At 34.1% G+C, this 23,762-nt stretch overlaps 5 protein-coding genes across 7 annotated transcripts; 1 reads left to right on the forward strand and 4 right to left on the reverse strand.

The window, feature by feature from the left end:
* Positions 1-439: 439 nt before the first annotated feature.
* LOC108336269 (probable GTP-binding protein OBGC2) lies at positions 440-5,815 on the reverse strand. Its single transcript, XM_017572658.2, has 10 exons — positions 5,639-5,815; positions 5,100-5,560; positions 3,507-3,598; positions 3,016-3,099; positions 2,562-2,639; positions 2,031-2,231; positions 1,838-1,945; positions 1,584-1,658; positions 1,257-1,399; positions 440-769 (listed from the first exon to the last, which is right to left on the reverse strand). The coding sequence occupies exons 1-10, from the start codon at positions 5,725-5,727 to the stop codon at positions 679-681; spliced, it is 1,422 nt and encodes a 473-aa protein (XP_017428147.1). The 5' UTR covers positions 5,728-5,815; the 3' UTR covers positions 440-678.
* A 460-nt stretch (positions 5,816-6,275) lies between these two features.
* On the reverse strand, positions 6,276-9,990 carry LOC108337036 (G-type lectin S-receptor-like serine/threonine-protein kinase At4g27290). Of its 2 annotated transcripts, none has more exons than XM_052880158.1 (7): positions 8,598-9,990; positions 8,308-8,439; positions 7,965-8,116; positions 7,674-7,884; positions 7,338-7,575; positions 7,107-7,257; positions 6,276-6,750 (listed from the first exon to the last, which is right to left on the reverse strand). In XM_052880158.1, the coding sequence occupies exons 1-7, from the start codon at positions 9,874-9,876 to the stop codon at positions 6,436-6,438; spliced, it is 2,478 nt and encodes an 825-aa protein (XP_052736118.1). In that variant the 5' UTR covers positions 9,877-9,990; the 3' UTR covers positions 6,276-6,435. The 2 variants fall into 2 exon arrangements, with proteins under 2 accessions (XP_052736118.1, XP_017428961.2); XM_017573472.2 differs by having other exon boundaries at positions 8,308-8,451; positions 8,598-9,988.
* Positions 9,991-11,620: 1,630 nt separating this feature from the next.
* LOC128197727 (G-type lectin S-receptor-like serine/threonine-protein kinase At4g27290) lies at positions 11,621-15,215 on the reverse strand. 2 transcript variants are annotated; one of them, XM_052880160.1, is made up of 7 exons: positions 13,871-15,215; positions 13,580-13,711; positions 13,240-13,391; positions 12,950-13,160; positions 12,614-12,851; positions 12,383-12,533; positions 11,621-12,118 (listed from the first exon to the last, which is right to left on the reverse strand). In XM_052880160.1, exons 1-7 carry the CDS (start codon positions 15,150-15,152, stop codon positions 11,807-11,809), a joined length of 2,478 nt encoding a protein of 825 aa, XP_052736120.1. In that variant the 5' UTR covers positions 15,153-15,215; the 3' UTR covers positions 11,621-11,806. The 2 variants fall into 2 exon arrangements, with proteins under 2 accessions (XP_052736120.1, XP_052736119.1); XM_052880159.1 differs by having other exon boundaries at positions 13,580-13,723.
* Positions 15,216-17,154: 1,939 nt separating this feature from the next.
* Positions 17,155-18,357, reverse strand: LOC108337457 (uncharacterized). The gene has a single exon (XM_017573989.2). The coding sequence runs from the start codon at positions 18,212-18,214 to the stop codon at positions 17,426-17,428; it is 789 nt and encodes a 262-aa protein (XP_017429478.1). The 5' UTR covers positions 18,215-18,357; the 3' UTR covers positions 17,155-17,425.
* A 3,986-nt stretch (positions 18,358-22,343) lies between these two features.
* Positions 22,344-23,585, forward strand: LOC108338062 (thioredoxin H1). The gene is made up of 3 exons (XM_017574734.2): positions 22,344-22,515; positions 23,009-23,131; positions 23,236-23,585. The coding sequence occupies exons 1-3, from the start codon at positions 22,426-22,428 to the stop codon at positions 23,395-23,397; spliced, it is 375 nt and encodes a 124-aa protein (XP_017430223.1). The 5' UTR covers positions 22,344-22,425; the 3' UTR covers positions 23,398-23,585.
* The last annotated feature ends 177 nt before the right edge of the window (positions 23,586-23,762 follow it).

The raw sequence follows: 23,762 nt of genomic DNA on the forward strand, positions 1-23,762 counted from the left end.
TATACTATATTCCAAGCTTTCTACTCAAGGTGAGATTGGAAAACATGATTTTGCTTACAGGTCTCTGTTACATAGAAACACGTTATTTAGACAGGCAGACATATGATTTATTTTGTTTGAACTGGCAATTATATAGAAGATGCAAATGAGAACGCGTGCACGAATACTTCCTTAGTAGATGACATAGTATTTGATAAATATTTATTGTGCTATTTGTTGTCTTATGATGTATTTATTATGCAGCATGGGAATGACAGACATGATTCTTGTCGCAATACAGAATATAAATATTGCATAATTTTGTTTACATTTGTACTAAATATTATATAACTTTCATGAGGAATTGCCACTCTTCATGCTTAAAAAATATAAACTCCCATTTTCAATTTGTCAATTCCGCTGCTTACAATTTTATAAACTTTCATGTCAATTCTGATGCTTACAACAATATGAACTTCTTCATGTCAATCTTGATGCTTACAACAATATCAGACAGATTTACTGGAACTATTATACTCAATGCTTTCATCATCTTACACGTATTCCTCTGTTGGGAACTGGTAATAATCTTCTAAACTTTGTTCTATGATAAATTCAAATTAATACCAGAACTATAGCAAAAAGACTTGATGAACTGCAATTCAGTATTGCTTAACAAAAACATATAATAAGCTATTCTCAAGTAGAAATCAATGTTTCACTTGAACCCGAGCATTTCTTTAAAGCAGACCTTATCTCCTTTAACATCTCAGTAATCTGGATGCCCTTTCTGCGAGCAACAACAAATTTTGACCAAAGTCAATGTATAGAATTATAATATGATAAAGAGACTGTTTAAACAATTACTAAACGAAATGAAGAAAAACACTTTTAAAAAAATATAAAACAGGTAGTCAAGCAGAAAAAACACTTTAGAAGCAAATATAAAATTACAAAATAAACTGTCAAGCATTTTCTGAAGGCTGATTCCTTTTGACCAAAGTCCACATATTAGAACTCTAATATAATAAAGAGATTGTCTAATGTATCATAATTATGATAGAACAAAGACATTGTCTAAGCAATCACTATATGTGTGTGAAGAACAAGAACACTCTCAAAAAAAAAAAATATAAACATCAGCAGGAAAAATTCTTTCAAAAAGAAAATGTAAAAAATTAGACAGAAAAACACTTTCAAAAAGAAAATATTGAACAAATTGTCAAACAGAAAAACACTTTAAAACGAAAATATAAAACAAACTCTTGAGCACTTACAGAACACTGACTCCAACAACAGAGAGAGGTTTAGGATAGTCCTCAAGTTTTTTCTCCTTCGTGTCAGTTTCATCAGACAATTGAGCATCACGGTTGCCAATTCTCATGATTTCTTGAATCAACGATGGAAGTCTGTCCTTTGCCTAAGATTATAATTAGATGAAAATGCTTGTTATGTGACAGAATTTTGCATATTTCTTGAATATACATGACCGTCCCTAAACAATACAATAACGGACCAGATGATGCAGTGGCCATCCCTTTTCAAGAAAAAAAGGAAATTAAAAGATAACACTTAACCCACATATTGGCTTCGACACTACGTACCTCTGGTAGGTCAATCTTATTCAAAACTACAACATACGGTCTCTCAAGGTAAGCAGGATTATACATGCGCAACTCCTGCAACACAGACGAATTGCAGCGGTGAGCATGAGCAGGATTTAAAAACAGAGAACTAAGGAAGCTCTTTACAACTAGAAAAACTGGTCTGACCAAATGGTCTCAAGCTGTTTAATAAATCAAAAACGCTTAGCCTGAATGAATAAAAAAATGTATCCAATTGTAGTGTAAATACATACTTCTCTGACCGTTCTGTAGTCATTTACAGGACTCTCAGTGGCAGCATCAACAACATGGACCAAAAGCCGGGTCCTTCTGAGGTGCCTCAAAAAATTACGACCAAGACCCTGAAAGTGAAAGACAAAACCGTCCTATTTAGCATCTCGATGGTTTAAAATGGGGACACTTGATAAGAATAAAAGTATTTTATACCTTTCCTAAGTGAGCGCCTTCAATAAGACCAGGCAAATCTGCCAATGTAGCTTCTGATGAATACATTCCAGCCCCCAAGCTGGGATCACCACCTAGGCGTCCAAGATTTGGCATTAATGTTGTAAAAGGGTAATCAGCAATATCAGGTTTAGCAAGTGTAATGGCTGCCAGAAGTGTTGATTTCCCAGCATTTGGAAGTCCCTAAAATAAGATTAACTTGATCATGAGAAGAAAGGGTGAAGAAAACACCAGGAGAACAAAAAGTAAGAAACAACCAATATACAGTTGACCTTTGTTCACCAAACAAAGAAATGATTTGATACAAAGGAAAAAAAAAAACATCTGATTGTCATCTTTCACAAACTCCACGCGTCATGGTATTTTAGTTTGCCAACAATGATACAATTATCTTCCTTGATACAGAGAAAAAAAAACTAAAAATTTACTGATATCAAGCTTACAGTTATAAAATAAAAGTAAGACAACATATTACTAAATAAACAGGGTATTATGCATAGATACGAAACTTACAATCAGACCAACGTCGGCTACAACTCGTAGGATCAACTCCAACTTAACTTCCTCTCCAGGTTGACCGTGAACTAAAATCTGTAAAAAATTAAATAATGATGTTATATCTTACACTGAGATAGGAACACAAGTTGCTAATGCAGAAATTTCAAATACTACTAGTCTACTGTTTCCAGACTCGAGCAGATTGAATTGACAATTAAAATCATAATATTAGTAAACCCATGACAAAAATAGTGAAAAATAAGTATGCATCTTGGACAAAATAACTGGTCACTCATTATGTATTGCAAAATTCAAATAAACCTTGATCAACTGAGACACCCGTTAACCTTGTATAAGATCTTCAATTTGCATAGAGAAGATTGTAACCATAAGAGTTTACTAATGATATCTTTCTAAGGATGACACTGAGAAATATTCCATCGCACGCTTAAATATTGATAAACTTTACCTTGTCCGAGTCATCTCTCATCACATTAGTTGTCAGAGCCATCATCTTTTTTCTTTGACGCTGTGGCATTTCCAACAAGCTAATCTGGAGATGCCAAAAAAAAAATGAGATTCAGGTGTAAAGAACAAAAAAACTAGAGATTGGTATATGTCATGAATAAATGTATGAGAAGGGAAGCCCAGTGTTCATAGCTCCAACCTAATGAAGTCTGCGCTGGGTAGATGCATGCATCCTTACTCCTACAACCAAAGAGGCCAATTCCTAAATTTAAACCCATGACAACTTTAACGTCATAAGGCAACAATCCTAATGTTGTGCCAAAATGATCTATATGCATATATGAATTCTGACTGTCTAATTATTCATTTTATCATCATTCTGAAAGATTACAACTTATCCACTAAACAATTTGTTAGTCTTTAATGAATTAAATTATTCATGACTCAATCACAACATTAACAGATTTGAATAGAATTTTGAATGTGTATTACCCCTCCCTGTCCTCCCCTAGCAACAAGAACTTCATCGCCAGGTTGTGCTAAATCAGCCAACACCTTCCCTCGTTTGCTTTTCACAACTGTACCTGTTACATTTATAAACACGGTCAGATTTAATTCTTGGCAGGTTGTTTTCACCAAACAAGAACCAAAATAAAAACAAGTTAACCTTTTTTGTAATTAAAATCAAAACATAGAAATTCAAAATGAACGCAAAAAAAGAATAAGTCAATTGTCACCTGGTTAATTGTTTGGTTTGAGAAAATGTTTCCTATGTTCATTAATGAAAAGAAGTATCATTTTATATTCACTAAGTTTCTAATTTCAAAGGCTTTCTTTTATTTCACCATTCTATACAAAGAGAAAATCAAGTGCTATTTTTGTAATTATTAATGAAAATACGAAATAATAAACAAAAATATTTTCTCAAACCAAACAAGAGACATTTGTTTTTCGGTTTTCTTTTCATTCTTGGTTGATACTTTTTCAGAACAAATTACACCATCCTCTTTTAAAAAAATACTTAATTTACATTTCTTCATCTACTTTTAATTACACAACCTTCCTTTGCAAGGTGAATATATGTTACAGTTTAGTCCATTTTAATGTAAACAAACATCTCAAGAGTGGTCAACAACTACGAATAAGCCTCCTAAAGGCATTTTGACTTTCTCTACAACTTCCAATGTTGCCTAAAAGTAAAGATGTATTTGGATTGGCATTGAGTCCTGTCCAACATCAATCTCTTGTGAGAGTGTGATGAGTGCATGATTGAAAATGATCTTTATAATTTTAGAGAAAAAAATACAAAGTTGTAATTTTTAGACTAAAATTTACTTTGATTGTAATTTGTAGACAAGAATTTACTTTGAATTGTATTTTGTTTAAATGTGTAATTGCAGGTTGGGTTAAGATTGAGTTTCAATTAAAAACTCAATCAAATAGAGTATGCAGATCTTGGTTAAGAGAGGGGAGAAGGTCATTTACTATTTCATTTTTGGTTTATATCGCTTCCTTCTTTCAGGGTTTAAGGAAAAGAAGAGAATCATTTTATGATTATTATATATTGAAAGTTATGAAAACTTCCAATGCCTTCTTATCCTCTATCAGAGTGCCATCCCTGTTGAGAAGCATCTGCACGAGGGATCAAGGTAAAACAAGCATACATCGAGTTTCAACACAACATTGTTGATTTTAGAACTATTGGACAAGAGGATGAAACTTTAAAGACCCCCTTTAACCAGAATAAAAACTTCATTCAAAATTTTTATCATTTTCATTGGACCTGACTAAGAAAATAAAATTAGTTTCTTTACAAATTAAATATAATTTATGCATAAGTAAATTTTCAGAATGCCCATCGCATAAGTAATTTATACGAATTAAATTAATTTATACATAAGTAAATTAAAATAAACTTAGTTTCTTTACAAATTAAATTAATATTTAAACTCAAGTGCTTAGGATAATGTTTCAAAGTCACAAAGCCTAGTAATAGAGGTTCAAAAAATAGCTATCGATTAGGCCAATAATCAGTAACGCAGGGGAAAGAAACTTCAGTAAAACACAAAAACAGAGCATACAAACCTACAGGAACAGGAATGCGCATCGTGGGAGCCACAAGTCCATCGCGCAACATCGACGTCAAAACGCCCATCGCACCAACGTTGCCACCGCGCTTGGCGTGATACCTGCTCTTGTTGTGAAACTCCAGCAACGTGTCTTTGGCCTCGTCGGCGTAGATCACCACGTCCCCTCCGTGCCCTCCCGTAGGTAGTATGAGCGACCCGTCGAAGTCCCTCTTCAACGAGCCTTTCCCTTTCTTCTTCGTTTTACCCTGCTCCAGCTCGTTCTTCTCTCTGTGATTCAGCACCGCGCCGTGGCCTCCGTCACCGGCGCGAACGGTGATGATTACGTGGTCGAAGAACTTGTGAGGCTCCTTCGTCAACGACGGCGGAGGAGACGCACCGGCGCTGGTAACGCCGCACCGTAGCGTTTTCCATTTGTGATTTTCGTGGTTTCGTGTGTTTTGGAGGAATCTGACGCTCCTATATATACATAGGAACAGTTTCAGTTAAGAAAAACCGAATAAGGATAAATAACGAGTGAGTGAGTGAAAGCAGTACCTTGGCGGAATGAAGAGACTGGAGAAGAAACGAGTTTCGCGCAATTGAATGTTCGGAGACGAAGAAGGTGGCGAAATCAGAGACACCATTATCCGAATTTCGTTAGAAAGGAAAATGAGCTTATGTTCACTGTGAGTGAGCCAAGAAGGAATATCTTCAAAAGAAAAAATATCAAATTATATCTAAAACTTTTACATCTAACGAAAGAGCTACATTAATACATATAATTAATTTCTATAAATTATTAAAATAAGTAGACATAATTATTAGTTCTTTTTGCTAATATTTAGTTCAATCTTTTGTACGAATTTATTTTTACTAAATTTATTTTTACTATTATTACTTAGAGTGCACGTGTGCTCTGTTTATTTCAACTTTTTATAGCTTTGTATCTCTTCTTGTTAAGCAAGCCTTTTTCATTCCTTTGTAAAATCTTTTTCCATTCAGTCAATAAATACGTATATTATTTCTATAGCCAAACTCTTTCAGTAAAATAATTAATTTAATACTTAGAACAATATGTTAAACATTTTAAAATTTAAAAAACAACAATATTTGTACAACAAACTGAAAATAACAGTTAATGCTGTCAATCTTTCCCCTGTACATTACTTATTACATCCCATAATAATAAACATGCACACAAAAAAAAAAACCATTGTATAAATTGTTACATGTATCATTTCATACGTTTGCCATTAAAAAGTACAGTAGAAGGTCCCTAACTACAAGCACTTGTGTTAATAAGTTATTGAAGAAATCATAATCCTTGAATAATGAATGAACAGAATAGTTCTCTATCGTGGCTGTAACAAGGACACTGTAACTTCATTTTGTGTTCTATCTCCACAACTTCTCGAAGAAGATTCTGCCTGAATGGGAAACTGAGTAGTTGTGCCTGTGTAGAACCCAGGTGGACTTGGCTCAGGCAATACCTTTTCACCATTCAACATCAAAACCACAGAGGACATGTTTGGTCTGTTTTGTGGTGTTTGTTGTACACATAACAGACCCACATGAATGCATCTAAGTATTTCAAATGGTGTGGTTGGATAATCTAATACCTCATCTATTAGCTCCAGTGGCTTGTCTTCAGTCCACAATCTCCATGCCTGAAATGGAATGAAAACCAACAAGTCAAAGTCAATGCCTATCCATTTTTTTCATGTTTTCATTGCGAGCATAAGATCAAGAGTTTTGAAAACATAACATAATGTATGAATTTTCAAACAGAAGAACTTGGAATAAGGTTGACAGAATATTTTAAACTGAGTTTCATGTCAAAGGAGTGGCATTGAATTTAAGTGAGTTTACTTTACACAGTTTGACTTTTTTTTTGTATATTTAATCAAAATTTCTGACCTGTTTATTGCTACGTATTCAGATTACAGCATCTAGATTATTTATCAGGATACAACAGATAGTTTTGGGTGATTGAAACAAGGAAATAAATAGCCTTTAAGCTTACATGACTAAGAAGATTAAGCTGATGCTTAGAGTCATGAAAACTACGATTCTTTCTCCCACTGATTATCTCCATTACCATCACACCAAAGCTAAATACATCAGATTTGATTGAGAAATGTCCATGGAGAGCATATTCAGGAGGCATATAACCACTGCGACACAAGCATGAAAGAAAATTTTGATGTCAAACTGGGTTGTAACACAGTAAAAATACATGACTTTTACTACTTACTATGTTCCCATCACTCTATTTGTATTGGCCTCAGCTTGATCTGCTCCAAATGTTCTAGCCAAACCAAAATCCGATATCTTTGGATTCATATCGTTGTCTAGAAGAATATTGCTGGCTTTGAGATCTCTGTGGATGATTCTCAATCTAGAGTCTTGGTGAAGATAGAGTAGCCCTCGTGCTATACCATCAATAATTTGAAGGCGCTTTGTCAAACCCAGTTGTTTACTTTGCGTTGAATCTAACAAAATTTCACTTTTTAAATCAGTGTAAGAACTACACAATAGCAACACAGAGCAAAATGAAGAGCCATAGTTTTCAAGGTGTGAGATTTCAGACCAAAAATGAAGTAATCCAAGCTTCTGTTGGGCATGTATTCATAGATCAAAAGCCTTTCTTCTTGGTGAATAGAACAACCATGAAGTTTTACAAGATTGCGATGTTGAAGTTTTGCCATTAACATGAATTCATTCTTGAACTGCTCCGCTCCTTGTTCAGAAGTTTTTGCAAGCCTCTTGACTGCAATATCTTGCCCATCTTTCAGTATACCCTGAGAGTAATTTTGAAACTTTGGTGAAGAGAAATTATTTATGCCATTAACAAGGCTTGTTTGATGTGAAATTTAACTACCTTGTACACTGGCCCGAAGCCACCTTCTCCTAATAAGTTACTGGGTGAAAAGTTATTGGTAGCAGCAGAGATGGTTGAAAAATCAAATATTTTTGATAGCTCCACATCTTCCTTCTCCCTTTTGAACTTCCAATGAAATATTTTTAGCACCTCTGAAAACAATGGTAGGAAATACCAATAGGGAATGGTTCACAGCTTAATTTAGCAAACAAAATAAAGGATAATAACAAGAACATGAATCAGACTTTAGAATTGAACACTTCTCTTCATTCTAATAATTATATTGCATTCTGATATTTGATTGTATCATAAAGAGTCAAATTTTACTTTTCCATAAACTCACCTCTCTTCGCGAGCTTCTTCCTCTTCATATATGTGAATGTGGCCAATCCAAGCACCACGACCAAGAAAACGATGCCTACTATTATCCCTGCGATATTCTTGCTATTGAAGCTCTGATTACTCCCTCCATGATCTGAGGAATAAACTGTATGAAGATTTCAGTTTAAGAGAAACAGAAAAGGAAAGCAAAAAAGCAACATGTTTAGATTTCACTTCAATCAGGAACATATATTTCTTTCTGCAATATTTTGACCGAAACTCAAAGAATGAGTATATAAGAAATGAAAATACCTAACTCTGAAGCTTCAAGTCTCATGTAAATATCTTGTCCTTGGTCTGTGTGTCTACTCAAATCAGTAATGTCACCAAACCAAAGCAAGCACCCTCTCCCACTGGCATTTATATTTGCAAATGCGGTGCAAGAACAGTCTTTCAAACACAAATCCTCACACTTCTCGAGGCTCAAACTGTCGTTATACCAAGAAGAAGAAGTGTCTGGAAACTTCATTCCAGTGTACTTCCGAAACCTATCACCATCACAACTCAAATTTACTCTTCTGACACACCCACCAGACCAATCCAGTGAACTCCATCTCTCATAGAACTTTGGTACAAAACCTTCTAAACATGTACATATTTTTGGAGAGTTAGTAACATTACACAGTGAATTCACATCACAAAAGGAATAATAGTCACACTGATCCATGGGACGAGTGGATAAAATCTCCCAACCCCGGCTGCCACCCGACCATAACAAACGTTGCACAAGACCAGCTGGGTTGATCACTAACCTTGTAATAGTTTCAGCCTCTAAGGTCTTATATTGGTAAATGACTTCCTTGTCGTTACTCTCAAGCGAAAACTTTACGAGTCTAAGCGTTCTTCTCCATGAAACTCCACTGAAAACATTGCCGTTCCATGGCCCTCCTCTACTGAACAAAAGTTCTCCCTTTGTAGTAACCAGTTGAGGATAGCCATGAGCATCTATGTGATATGAAAACTCACCAGAGCCAGGATCTTCTGCGTTTCTCCAAGATGTGAGAAACCTAAAAGGACCAGTCACAAAGTTTGTACGAAGTTTCATTCCTGCAAGGAAAGTGTCACCAGGGTAATCAAAACTTTCCCACAAAAGGTCTTTTGTGCTGTCTCCATCTTGCACAACAAGATTTCCCGAGTCTAGAAGCTGCATAACTGGTTTCTTAGCGGTTCTTGATGAATTGGAGGTCCACACAACACTTCCTGAGGCATCAAGAATAACAGGAACTCCTTGTTCTGTTAGTGTGAAAAATGCTGTTGAATTTTTCACTGGGGCATCTCTGTTGGCCACCCACACAATAGTCTTTGGTGATATGTTCTTGTACCATATACAAAAGTATTGATCTTGTGAATTTCCAAACTGAAAGAATCCAGCTTCAAAAGTTCCAGCAGAAGAAACCATGGTCGTATTGCCTTGGATTGATTCATTTGGAGTGAGAGTAAGGGTGCCTTGTATAGATAATAGGAACGTGGAGATGATGCAGAAAAAGAAAACGCGTACCATTGTTAACTTGTGTTTATGATGGTTTTCCATGGTTACAAACCTCCATAGTTCATTTAACTAAAATCACTGGAAGAAAATGGTTGTCCAAGTCCCTAAGACGTGCCTTTTGTGTTGAAAAGTCTTCAGAATAACATTGAAGCTGCATTTTTAGACCAATATCACATAACAAATTAAGAAATTGTCTATTGTTGAATTTTTTACATACCATTTCAATTGAAAGAAAAATAGTTTTACTCTGTACAAAAATCTTACAATGGTTTTAATTTCTGAGGGAAAAGCGATAAATGCACACAAAACACTTGCATAATATAGTCGTGTGAAATATCCAACACGTGAGGATTCACTTTCGGATAAGAAAGTCTCAGTGCAAGTTGCGACATGAATGAAAAGGGGGACCAAACAATGCAGTTAACAATAGGACCCTCTGCTTTATGATATTTTTAACAACTACTGAACAGGTTCATTTGATGTCCAACTAATAGAGTTGACTTTCATATTCCATTCAAAGGTGAAACACTAGAAATTAAATGAAATTAGATGTAACCATGTTGCGGTTGAAAATAATTCAAGTTAATTCTCATATTTTGTAAAAATTAATGTTTGTATTTTACAAAAGAAAAATTCATAAATCCTTTTCATGTTTTCTGCACCTGATCATACTGCTAACAGCATTCGGAACTTGTGGGACAAAAGGCTTGGCCATCCTTCTGATAAAAGATTAGGAATTTTGAAACATAAACATGATTGTATTGCTTTAAGCAAAAGAAGCTACCTTTCTCGAACAGTGATTCTCATGCTAATAAAACTTTTGATCTGATACATATTGAAATTTGGGGAACATCCCCTTCTCCCTCTTTGCATGGTCATAGGTATTTTTTGACTATTGCAGATGATTGTAACAGGTTTACATGGGTTTATCTCATTACAAATAAGTCTAAAACTAGAGATCACATCATACATTTTTGTTTCGTATGTTGAAACTCAATTTGAAGAAAAAATAAAGGTGATTAGGAGCGATAATGGATATGAGTTTAACATGGTTAGTTTCTTTAATTCTAAGGGCCTAATTCATCAGACTACATGTGTTGAAACTCTAGAGCAGAATGGAATAGCAGAAAGGAAACATCAGCACGTTTTGAATGTTACTAGATCTTTGATTTTTCAATCCAAACTCTCAAACCAGTTTTGGTCATATGCCTTATTACATGCTGTCTTGTACTACTGTTGTTAATGCACCTAATGAATCTTATATTGATGATGCCAATGCTTCTGCTAATGATAATGCTGTACTCAGTGATAATGCTATAAGGAAATCTTTTAGAATTAGAAATCTGCCTCTATATCTCCAAGATCATCACGTTAATACTGCTGAAACTCACAGAAACATAAGATATCACAACGAAAATACAGTCCTGATTACTGACGGCTTGGCAGGGCTGTTTTCTAAGCTCAATACCAAGCTTGGCAGTCAAAATATTTACTGACCGCTTGAGGGCGGTCTTAGAATATACATTCATACGTGTCTGCATAAGTTTGAATGCACTTGTGCTCTCTTTATTTCAACTATTTATAGCTTTGAATCTCTTTGTTAAGCAAGCCTTTTTCGTTCCTTTGTAAAACCTTGTTCCATTCAATCAATAAATACGTATATTATTTCTATAGCCAAACTCTTTCAATAAAATAATTAATTTAATACTTAGAACAATATGTTAAATATTTAAAAATTTTAAAAAACAACACTATTTGTACAACAAACTGAAAATTACAGTTAATGCTGTCAATCTTTCCTCTGTACATTATTTATTACATCCCATAATAATAAACATGGACAAAAAACACCATTGTATAAATTGTTACATGTATCATTTCATATGTTTGCCATCAAAAAATAAAGTACAAGGTCCCTACTACAAGTTGTTGGAGATATCTTAATCCTTGAATAATGAACAGAAAAAGTTCTCTATCGTGGCTGTAACAACGACATTGTAACTTCGTTTTGTGATCTATCTCCACAACTTCTCGAAGAAGATTCTGCCTGAATGGGAAACTGAGTTGTTCCTGTGTAGAACCCAGGTGGACTTGGCTCAGGCAACACCTTTTCACCATTCAACATCAAAACCACAGAGGACATGTTTGGTCTGTTTTGTGGTGTTTGTTGCACACATAATAGACCCACATGAATGCATCTAAGTACTTCAAGTGGTGTGGTTGGATAATCTAATACCTCATCTATTAGCTCCACTGGCTTTTCTTCAATCCACAATCTCCATGCCTGAAATAGAATGAAAACCAACAAGTCAAAGTCAATGCCTATTCAATTTTTTCATGTTTTCATTGCGAGCATAAGATCAAGAGTATTGAAAACAGTTTGCGTGAGTTTACTTTCAATAGTTTGACTTTTTTCTTGTATATTTATTCCAAATTTCATACCTATTTATTGCTACCTATTCAGATTACAGCATCTATCTTATTTATTAGGACACAACAGATAGTTTTGGATGATTGAAACAAGGAAATAAATAGCCTTTAAGCTTACATGACTAAGAAGATTAAGCTGATGCTCAGAGTCATGAAAATTGCGATTCTTTTTCCCACTGATTATCTCCATTACCATCACACCAAAGCTAAATACATCAGATTTGATTGAGAAATGTCCATGGAGAGCATATTCAGGTGGCATATAACCACTGTAACACAAGCATGAAAGAAAATTTTGATGTCAAACTGGGTTGTAACATAGTAAAAATACATGACTTTTACTACTTACTATGTTCCCATCACTCTATTTGTATTTGCCTCAGCTTGATCTCCACCAAATGTTCTAGCCAAACCAAAATCTGATATCTTTGGATTCATGTCGTTGTCTAGAAGAACATTGCTGGCTTTGAGATCTCTGTGGATGATTCTCAATCTAGAGTCTTGGTGAAGATAGAGTAGCCCTCGTGCTATACCATCAATAATTTGAAGGCGCTTTGTCAAATCCACTTGTTTACTTTGCGTTGAATCTAACAAAATTTCACTTTTTAAATCAGTGTAAGAACTACACAATAGCAAGAGAGAGCAAAATGAAGAGCCATAATTTTCATGGTGTGAGATTTCAAACCAAAAATGAAGTAATCCAAGCTTCTGTTGGGCATGTATTCATAGATCAAAAGCCTTTCTTCTTGGTGAATAGAGCAACCATGAAGTTTTACAAGATTGCGATGTTGAAGTTTTGCCATTAACATGACTTCATTCTTGAACTGCTCTGCTCCTTGTTCAGAAGTTTTTGCAAGCCTCTTGACTGCAATATCTTGCCCATCTTGCAGTATACCCTGAGAGTAATTTTGAAACTTTGGTGAAGAGAAATTATTTATGCCATAACAAGGCTTGTTTGATGTGAAATTTAACTACCTTGTACACTGGCCCGAAGCCACCTTCTCCTAATATGTTACTGGGTGAAAAGTTATTTGTAGCAGCAGAGATGGTTGAAAAATCAAATATTGTTGATAACTCCAAATCTTCCCTCTCCCTTTTGTACTTCCAAAACAATATTTTTAGCACCTCTGAAAACAATGGTAGGAAATAACAATATGTCATGGTTCACAGCTTAATTTAGCAAACAAAATAAAGGATAATAAGAACATGAATCAGACTTTAGAATTGAACACTTCTCCTCATTCTAATAATTATATTGAATTCTGATATTTGATTGTATCATAAAGAGTCAAATTTTACTTTTCCATAAACTCACCTCTCTTCGAGAGCTTCTTCCTCTTCATATATGTGAATGTAGTCAATCCAAGTACCACGACCAAGAATACAATGCTTACTATTATCCCTGCAATATTCTTGCTATTGAGGCTCTGATTACTCCCTCCATGATCTGAGGAATAAACTGCATGAAGATTGCAGTTTAAGAGAAACAGAAAAGGAAAGCAAAAACAGGAACATGTTTGAATTTCACTTCAATTAGGAACATAAATTTCTTTCTGCAATATTTTGACCGAAACTCAAAAGATGATAATATAAGAAATGAAAATACCTAACTCTGAAGCTTCAAGTCTCATGTAAATATCTTGTCCTTGGTCTGTGTGTGTACTAAAGTCAGTAATGTCACCAAACCAAAGCAAGCACCCTCCCCCACTGGGATCTATATTTGCGTATGCTGTGCAAGAACAGTTTTTCAAACACAAATCCTCACACTTCTCGAGGCTCAAACTGTCGTTATACCAAGAAGAAGAAGTGTCTGGCAACTTCATTCCGGTGTACTTCCTAAACCTATCACCATGACAACTCAAATTTACTCTTCTGACACACCCACCAGACCAATCCTGTGAACTCCACTTTTCATAGAACTTTGGTACAAAACCATCTAAACATGTACATAGTTTTGGAGAGTTAGTAACATTACAAAGTGAATTCACATCACAAAAGGAATAATATTCACATTGATCCATGGGACGAGTGGATAAAATCTCCCAACTCCGGCTGCCACCCGACCATAACAAACGTTGTACATAACCAGATGGGCTGATCACTAACCTAGTAATAGTTTCAGCCTCTAAGGTCCTATATTGGTAAATGATTTCCTTGTCGTTAATCTCAAGCGAAAAATTTACGAGTCTAAGCATTCTTCTCCATGAAACTCCAGTGAAAGCATAGCCGGTCCATGACCCTCCTCTACTGATCAAAAGTTCTCCGCTTGTAGTAACCAGTTGAGGATAGCCATGAGCATCTATGTGATACGAAAACTCACCAAAGCCAGGATCTTCTGTGTTTCTCCAAGATGTGAGAAACCTAAAAGGACCAGTCACAAAGTTTGTACGAAGTTTCATTCCTGCAAGGAAAGTGTCACCAGGGTAATCAAAACTTTCCCACAAAAGGTCTTTTGTGCTGTCTCCATCTTGCACAACAAGATTTCCCGAGTCTAGAAGCTGCATGACTGGTTTCTTAGCAATTCTTGATGAATTGGAGGACCACACAACACTCCCCGAGGCATCAAGAATAACAGGAACTCCTTGTTCTGTTAGTGTGAAAAAGGCTGTTGAGTTTTTCACTGGGGCATCTCTGTTGGCCACCCACACAGTAGTCTTTGGTGATATGTTCTTGTACCATATACAAAAGTATTGATCTTGTGAATTTTCAAACTGAAAGAATCCAGCTTCAAAAGTTCCAGCAGAAGAAACCATGGTCGTATTGCCTTGGATTGATTCATTTGGAGTAAGAGTAAGGGTGCCTTGTATAGATAATAAGAACGTGGAGATGATGCAGAAAAAGAAAACGCGTACCATTGTTAACTTTCTGTGTTTATGGTGGTTTTCCATGGTTACAAACCTCCATAGTTCATATAATTAAAAACACTGGAAGAAAGACGTGCCTGATGTCTTGAAAAGTCTTCAGGATAACATTGAGGCTGCATTTTTAGACCAACATCACTATAACAAATTAAAAAATTGTCTAATGTTGAATTTTTTACACACCACTGCATGTGAAAGAAAAATTGTTTTACTCTGTGACGCTGGAAATCAAATGAAATTAGATGTAAACATGTTGCGGTTGACAATAATTAAGTATTAATTTAATTATTATATTTAGTAAAAACTAATATTTGTATTTGTCACTATAGGAATATTAAGTCCAATAAAGTCATTAATACTCCTTCAGTTCAACCTAAGTTTATTTGAATCATATTTATATGATATAACTAAATTTTAATAATTTAATATATTAATTATTATTTATCATTTAATATTTATTATATCGATAATTTAATATATTTTTCATTATTTATCATAATATTTATTATATTATTATTATTTTAGTAGATATTATTTTAATAAGAGCATAAGTTGAGAACTCATACTAATTTTATAAATATAATTAATATTTTCTATAATTTTCATTTCATAATGAGTCTCATTCTTACTTCTAGATGTTTACTGGTAGACTTTTGTTAGAATTTCACAATCTGTCGCAAAGTTCACTTTAATAAAAACAATACCTAAGAAAAAAATTCATAAATTCCATTTCTCAAAATTTTAATTAAAAGTAATCACTTATTTCTGAGATATTCAATAGATGTAGCTTAAAATATGATAACCCAATTTTCCTAAGAATAAACTTAGATAATATCTTTTAACATGAAAACATTGACATAGATGCGATGGAAAATCTCATCATTAACACATTTTATAATTATTAGCCTTCATTTACATAGAAAAGGGTTGGTTTTAAGATTTGAAAAAAATTTAAATTGATTAATTTTTCTGACCAGGTATCTTATGGCTTGATATGCAACTTAGAATAGCTATATTTCAGTTGAAAATGTTGTCTAAATGGCACCCTTACTTTTCTTTGAAAGGAAAACTTTTAAATGATGACATGGTATGCCACGGTATGGAGTGATATTAAATTATAAAAAATATTCTTTCATACACCTAAATTTTATATATTTATTTGATATTATCATTATTTATTTTTTATTTTTTTTTGAAAAAATATAAAAAGTTACATTTTTATAATTATTTTACTTTTATACTATGTGTTAAATGAATCAAATGAATGTAAAAGTATGTATATTAAACTATAATGTGGCATTTTTGGACAAAAGCATCACAATATTTTTTTTCAAAATTATCAAAATAGATAGTTTTAAAAAAATACAAAAGTGAGCAAGTGTCTAGTTAAGGTTGTATAATTTTATTGTGAAGTTCACTACATTTTAAACTAAAATTGTATCGATGACTTGTTTAAAATATTTTAAAATAAAATTATATTACTTTGACAAAACTTCTTCGTAAGAAAGTCATACCAGCTTAACATATGACTAGCTCATTTTTATAACTTTTTTTTAAAGTAGGTGCATAAATATTTACGTGTAAGCAAACTGTGATTAGTTGTTAATTAGTGATTTATCATTATGATTATTATAATCATTTTTACTTGTACTTGGATCTCCCATAAATGTTTAAATGATATACATTAAGGTAAGTATGGAAAAATGATAGTTTAGCACATACCTTTTTTTACTCTTTTATTTTTTTTAAAAAATATATATATAATTTTATTTTTTTATAACTGTTTTAATCTTATGTGGCAAATGTGAAATAAATGATATATATATATATATATATATATATATATATATATATATATATATATATATATATATATATATATCTTGTTACTGTGTGGACTACCGTGCTGCATAATTAAAAAATCTGCAGAAATCGTTGTCTTCTGAACATGATCATGCCGGTTTTTCACACCAGATTACTACATAACTTGAAAATCACGTAAAATCTCTGTAACATAACATGCTCAAACTAGATTGAAATCGAGAAAGTCGTTGGAACTATTTCTTCTGTTTTGTAAATATTTACAAATTCAGATCCAAAAAGTTCAAATAGCACACTTCAAGTTATTCCAAGCAAACATGCTATGAGTAATGGCACATTGATCTATGACATATATTAGGAGCTGAAAAACTATATTTAGTATCATTAAGCAGTAATTATGAACAAATATAAAGCATGAAACGTGAAGCATCAAAATTTATAAGGTGTAGTGTATCGATGATGATGATGATGGTGATGAATCAAGAAGAAGGAAAAGCATCTTTGACAGCAGAAGCAGCAGTAAGGTAGTTAAGCGTGTTCTTGAGGGTCTCCTTCTCCCTCTTCAACCTCTTCGCCGTGTCCTCCAGTTCCAACAGCGCCTGCTGCTCCCTGGGCGCACCCTCGAACGTGCTTCCCACGAAGAACGAAAACGGCGTCGGAAACAGGTTCCGTCTCAAATCCCCCATCTCCTTCTCACCTTTCCCTCCCAACCGGTTCGAGATCCGTATTACGTCCTTCATATACTCCTCCACCTCCTGAGCCAGCGCCTCCGCGTCGTCTCCGCCGTCGTTCTCCGACGGACGGTCCTCCAGCCACGTCACGCGTCCCACCAGGTAGGGTTTGCTGCGGACCACGTCGTTCACGCGGAACCTCTCCTGCCCTTTGCACACCAGAAAGAAGCGGTCGTCCACGAGGCGCTCGTGCTTCACCACCTCCCCCACGCAGCCCACTTCCGAGGTGCCGGAAACGGCGTCGTGGTAGACCACGCCGAAGCGGAGGTCGGTGTGGAGGAGCGTGTGCATCATGATGCGGTAGCGGAACTCGAAGATCTGTAGAGGGAGGATCGCGCCCGGGAAGAGGACCAGAGGCAGAGGGAAGAGAGGCAGCTCCACGGCGTCGTCTTGTGGCTTTTCGGAGGCGGAGCAGCGGAGAGGGTGGAGAGTCCGGCGACGGCGGAAGAGAGAGGAGGGTAAGAATATATTAGCGGCGGTAGTAGTGTGAGGGAGAGAAGTGCATGGTGGGAGGTGTGGCATTGGGAATGATGCCATTTTTGTGTTTGTTTTAGAAGAAGAAAGACAGGGATTGCATGATTTAGGGGATGTTTGTGTGGTTTTTTTGTGGCATTTTTGTTGGAGTTTAGAGAGTGAAAGAGCATCCTTTGGCAATCTTTGTTATTAATGTTTGATGTTTGGATTGGATAGAGAGAGTGTGTGGAATTTTGGTGGAAGAAGGGTTCTCTCAGTGGATATAGTGTGTAAGTGGTATAGAATATTCCACGTGTGACTCCTCACCTTCCGAAAAATATCTTACATTACATAATAATAATAATAATAATTCAAAAATAAAATATAATAGCTATGATGAGAAGAACTTAACACGGGTGATGTTCAAATATTACTATATAAAATATCAAAAAGACATAAAAGTGGTATTATTGGATGATACAAAACAACTTAACACGTTTGTCAAACACATAAATCATAAATAGTTTTTAAATTTAAATGTTTATTGACAATGAACTTATTCTTATGACGAGACTCTAAAATAAAAGAACTGGTCAAACAACTTACTTTTATGATGAGATTCTAAAATAAAAGAATTGAAATGTTTAAATTTAAACGTTTACGGGCAATGAACTTATTATGAAAAGATTCTAAAATAAAAAAATTGGAATGGTTAAGACGATTGTGTCAGACACTAGAAGCTAGACCAATAAAATGAGCGGGATTAGTAATGGGATAAAAGTCTCTAACATTATCACATTTCAGAAGAGGAACCTATTTTGAAATCAGCAATAGAGAAGCCAAAAGGATAAAAAGATACTGAAATAATATTGTCAGTAGTGAGTTGTCGCACAAAAATTAATTTTTTTATAATATATTGTGTGTGCAAGACGTTCTTGAGGTTCAGAAGTTTATTGTGAATTGAGGTAAGAGGATTGTGTGACCGAAACCTTGAATTGGAATACCTTGACCACTACCAACAATAAGTGTCTGATTTAAATGACTCAAATTAGAATAAGATGAGAGGTTAACTTGTTATACTACTGAATGTGACGAGGCTCCAGTGCCCATGTATCACGTGTTGTTATGAGGCATCGAGGACATGGTGTACATAGCAGCGACAATGTTGGTGGGAGTTGGGAAGATGAGTTGGTGTAGAATTAAGAACTCTAACTTAGAATGTCAGCTTGCTTTGAAGGTCCTGTGGGATGAGTCCACTCAAATGTGGGATAAGGACAAGGAGGCATTCCCTAAAGATGGAGAGTCCAACCCTAAATTGCAAGGGACATACTGAGGTTGCTACCATGATGTAGAAGGAACTACAACAAGAGAGTCAAACAAACCAAATGAACCATTTGAGCGAGAGTCATTGACATTTATCACGTCCACTAAAGCAATTCTAATTGTTGTGATTGTAGTTGGACAAGAATGATTGTTTGAGAGACTATACGTAATGTTAGAGAGGAGTGATAAGTGTTCCTTGGGGTTGAAGTGTGCATGGAGATGTGAGAAGTCATGGTTTTCATCTTTGCTAGACTATATTCTTCAAGAGTTAGCATAGAACAAGCCTAGAGGAAAGAAGACAAAGGGTTGCCTTGACGGATCAGGGTTGCTACGCCACGAAAAGGCTTAGACAAACTAGAGACAAGATGTAGAACTAAACAATAATTGCTGACAGGAGCACAAACATTCCTCGACTTATCATGAAGTTATTTGAGACACTAACATTATGCAGAAACATTATAAAATTCGTTCATGCAAATGGAAGAGAAATCATGCTCGAAAGCAACGATAAGGGAATTATGGCTGTCCTAAACAATTGTAATTAAATAGTTACAAGTATCCTAGTTTTGGAACCTTTCTCCATGATAGTAGCAAGGAAATCAAAAGAGATAGTGGAGTAGACCCACTAAAGTGCAGTAGAATCAATGGTGGTCCACTGTTCATGATCAGCATCGGTTGGAGCCAGACATTCCTTCCTAGGTTGAGGAATGATATGGTGAAAAACTCTGGTAGCTTGAGCATGAGTTTCAAAAATTTCAGTTCACATAGCATAATGATCCTTCTCCATTTCAAGCTTAAAATGAATGCTATTTTTTAAATTAGAGACAGTGAGTGTTGGGTGAAAATTAGGTTTACCCAAGGAGGATTGTGACGAAGTGACTGGTAAGAAGCCAAGTGCAAAGTTGGTTGAAAACATGGCGTCAAAGATGGGGCACACAACACGACACAAAGACAAGACAACAGTCAAGTTGCCATGTGGCGATGCATTGTCGTGGGGACCAAAGGACGGTGTGCGACTGAGAGAAGAAAGGGAGTAAGGACACAAGAACAGGTTGTTGGTGGAGATGAAAGATATGACGACGATAGGAAACAGTAGCGGTGGAGGCGTGAGATGGTGTGTAAAAGAGAAGGGACATATGACCGACAAACACAAGAAAACGTGGGCACAACAAAGGTTCCAAGGGCTCAGCTTGCTCTGTTTTGCATGTTGTTGGCGACTAGGACAAACAATAGTAAAGCTCAATTATTGTAAGAGAAGGACAAACAATAGTAAAGCTCAATTATTGTAAGAGAAGGTCGTGCGTAAATAAGGAAAAAACTATGTAAGGAGATAAGACATGATAAAAAAGACTAAGAATACCACTTAAAAGAGAAATATAATTTAAATGTGTGAATTATTAATCATTAAAGATAAATATATACATAACAATATAATCTAAATCATATATGTAATTATGAATAATATAATTATTGGAGATTTATAATTACAGGAGATTTGATAACCTTATTACAAAAATTTGATTAGTTCAATTACGTTGTTAATAGACTTAATTTCATAAGAATAACGTAGATTCTATCATCAACAATATAAACTAGCTTTACTCTAGTAAGACACAGTCACAAACAATTAAATGTTATCAATATAAAACATCATTAACTTCACTTACATGATAAATGCTCCTAAATTCTAAAGATGTACCACACATTTTTTGAACACAAATTCTAATCAACAATGAAAACACATTCTAACATTCCTAACTCTAAAAACATATTAAGTCCTTAAATACTATATGCAAGCTAAAAACAGTCATATGCAATAATTTTCTTAGAAAACTAGAAAAAAAATTGATTTATTTTTTTCAAAATTATAATCGGATAGGATTATAAGCTTTAACGCCAAAAATTATATAAGGTACTGTGATATTTAAACAGAGACACAGTATAGTCAAATATTTATTAAAAAAACAGATAAAATATTTAAGAAAAAAGTTATAAAAGGATTATAATTCTTGTAAAATAAAAGTTTATTAATAAAAATTATATTTATAATATTACTTTTAATAAATAATCAGGTATATTATTTTTTAAAACTATCATTACCTTGGCTAGTTTTTAATTTTTACATTTGAAGACATATGTTTATTATTAATTTAACGTAGAATAGTGTATTAATCATCTTTTTTAAATAACCAAATTAGAAATTTGAAACATAATTAAGAAAATCATAGTAATAATAAATAAAAATATTAATCCAAAATTTATTTAACACTTTTATGGCTATAATACTCTGACCACACAACTCTGACCACACAACTCTGACCACACAACTCTTTCTCTCTCCATTTATTACTTTTGTCAGCTTATTATAGAAGCTATTGTCTGTATTCTCCATTTACTTAACGTCCACAACCTCTTTTTCTTTTTAATTATGTATTTGTTTTAGTAGAAAGATTACATATTTTTTAATTGTGTATAAAACAAGTTTTTTTAACAATTATTCTATCTGCATATTTAACTTTAAAAATCAATTAAATTGCAATAACTCTAATCAGTTAATTAGATGTTTAATATTTTTATATATTAATTGAAAAACATAAATAATGTATTATATTTAATAAAATATATAGTATATATATTTTATTCTCTGCATTTATTAGTTTCCTTTATATTTTCTCATATTGTAATAAATGTTTCTTTCATATGTTTTCAATGAAATTATAACTCCATGTAAAAACAAAATAATTTAAAATTAATCTTACATTAAACATAATATTTTATAATAATTTAAGAACATAAAATATGTTTAATTTTTTAAAAGAATTACAAGATTACAATTAAATACAGAAAATAACTTAGGAGGAGTACTATATAAAATTCCTCCATGTCTTTCAGCTACCTCACATTCTAAAAATCTTTCTCTCTCTTTGATTCTGCAAACTAAGGTGAAGAAGGCAAGAACTAACATTTCAGACATGGCTGAAGAGGAGGGACAAGTCATTGCTGTTAAGACCGTTGACTCGTGGAAAGACCATTTTCAGAAGGGAAAGGACTCCAAAAAACTTGTTAGTAGCCAAACAAACCTTAATTTCTCCATCACCTTTACTTTGTTTTCTCTGAGATCTCTTCAGTTTAAGGTTATTTACTTGTTTTCATTGATTATGAAAGTACCACTCTGTTTTTTTATCTGTTTCTGGCTTAATACGTCTGCTGAAAACATTAAAAATGTATTCTTTTTTTCGCTTTCTCTATTTCATGGATAAGAAATTGAAAACCAGTTAAAAATCCAGGATTACGTCTGCTGAAAACATTAAAAATGTATTCTTTTTTTCGCTTTCTCTATTTCATGGATAAGAAATTGAAAACCAGTTAAAAATCCAGGATGGTGTTTTATATTTAAAGAAAAACGAGCAAATAAAAAACACAAGGAACCTTTTTTTTATTCATGTGCCTTATAAGGGTTTATAGCATGTTGCTTTCTTTATATAAAAAGAAAAAAGGATCTCTATGTTATGTATGATGTTATCTTTTCACTACAACGTCCTCTTAAATTACTAGGTTGTGGTGGATTTTACTGCTTCCTGGTGTGGTCCATGCCGTTTTATGGCCCCAATTCTTGCAGAGATTGCTAAGAAGACGCCTCATGTAATCTTCCTCAAGGTGGATGTGGATGAACTGAGTGTAAGCACATGAATCTATTTTGTCACATTATTTTATTTTCAAGCTTAAAAGATCACATGGACTATTAGTATACTATGGATTGTTCATTGCATTGATGTTTTCAGAGTGTTTCTGAGGAATGGTCCATTGAGGCTATGCCAACCTTCTTGTTCTTGAAAGAAGGTGAGCTGGTGGACAAGGTTGTGGGTGCTAACAAGGATCAGCTGCAGGCAACCATAGCGAAGCATGCTGCTTCTACTGTTGTTACTTCTACTGTTGTTGCTTGAAGTGAAGTACCATCAGCATCACATGAGGAAGATCAACTACAACAATAAAACATTTTAATATGTTCTTTTCAGTGTGCATGTTTTCTCTATCTATGGCTATGCAGTTTGCAGAACATGAGTAACAGAATAAAATAAATTGTTGTGTTGCCTTCTATTTACATGAAAATAAATGGAAATTGAAGTACTAACTTTGTGAGCATAGCATTTATGAGAATGTTTAGCCTCGTGCCTGTGTTTTTCTATCATTACCGTGGACTTATCTTTTTCTATATATGATTTGTTTGACGGAGTAAACAAAGTACTATAAGGGTATTTTTAGTACTATATATAGTCAAGGTGTTTTGACAAACTATAACAATAAAGTG

The sequence above is a fragment of the Vigna angularis genome, chromosome 7 (assembly GCF_016808095.1).
Source record: "Vigna angularis cultivar LongXiaoDou No.4 chromosome 7, ASM1680809v1, whole genome shotgun sequence".
NCBI classification, from domain to species: Eukaryota; Viridiplantae; Streptophyta; class Magnoliopsida; order Fabales; family Fabaceae; genus Vigna; species Vigna angularis.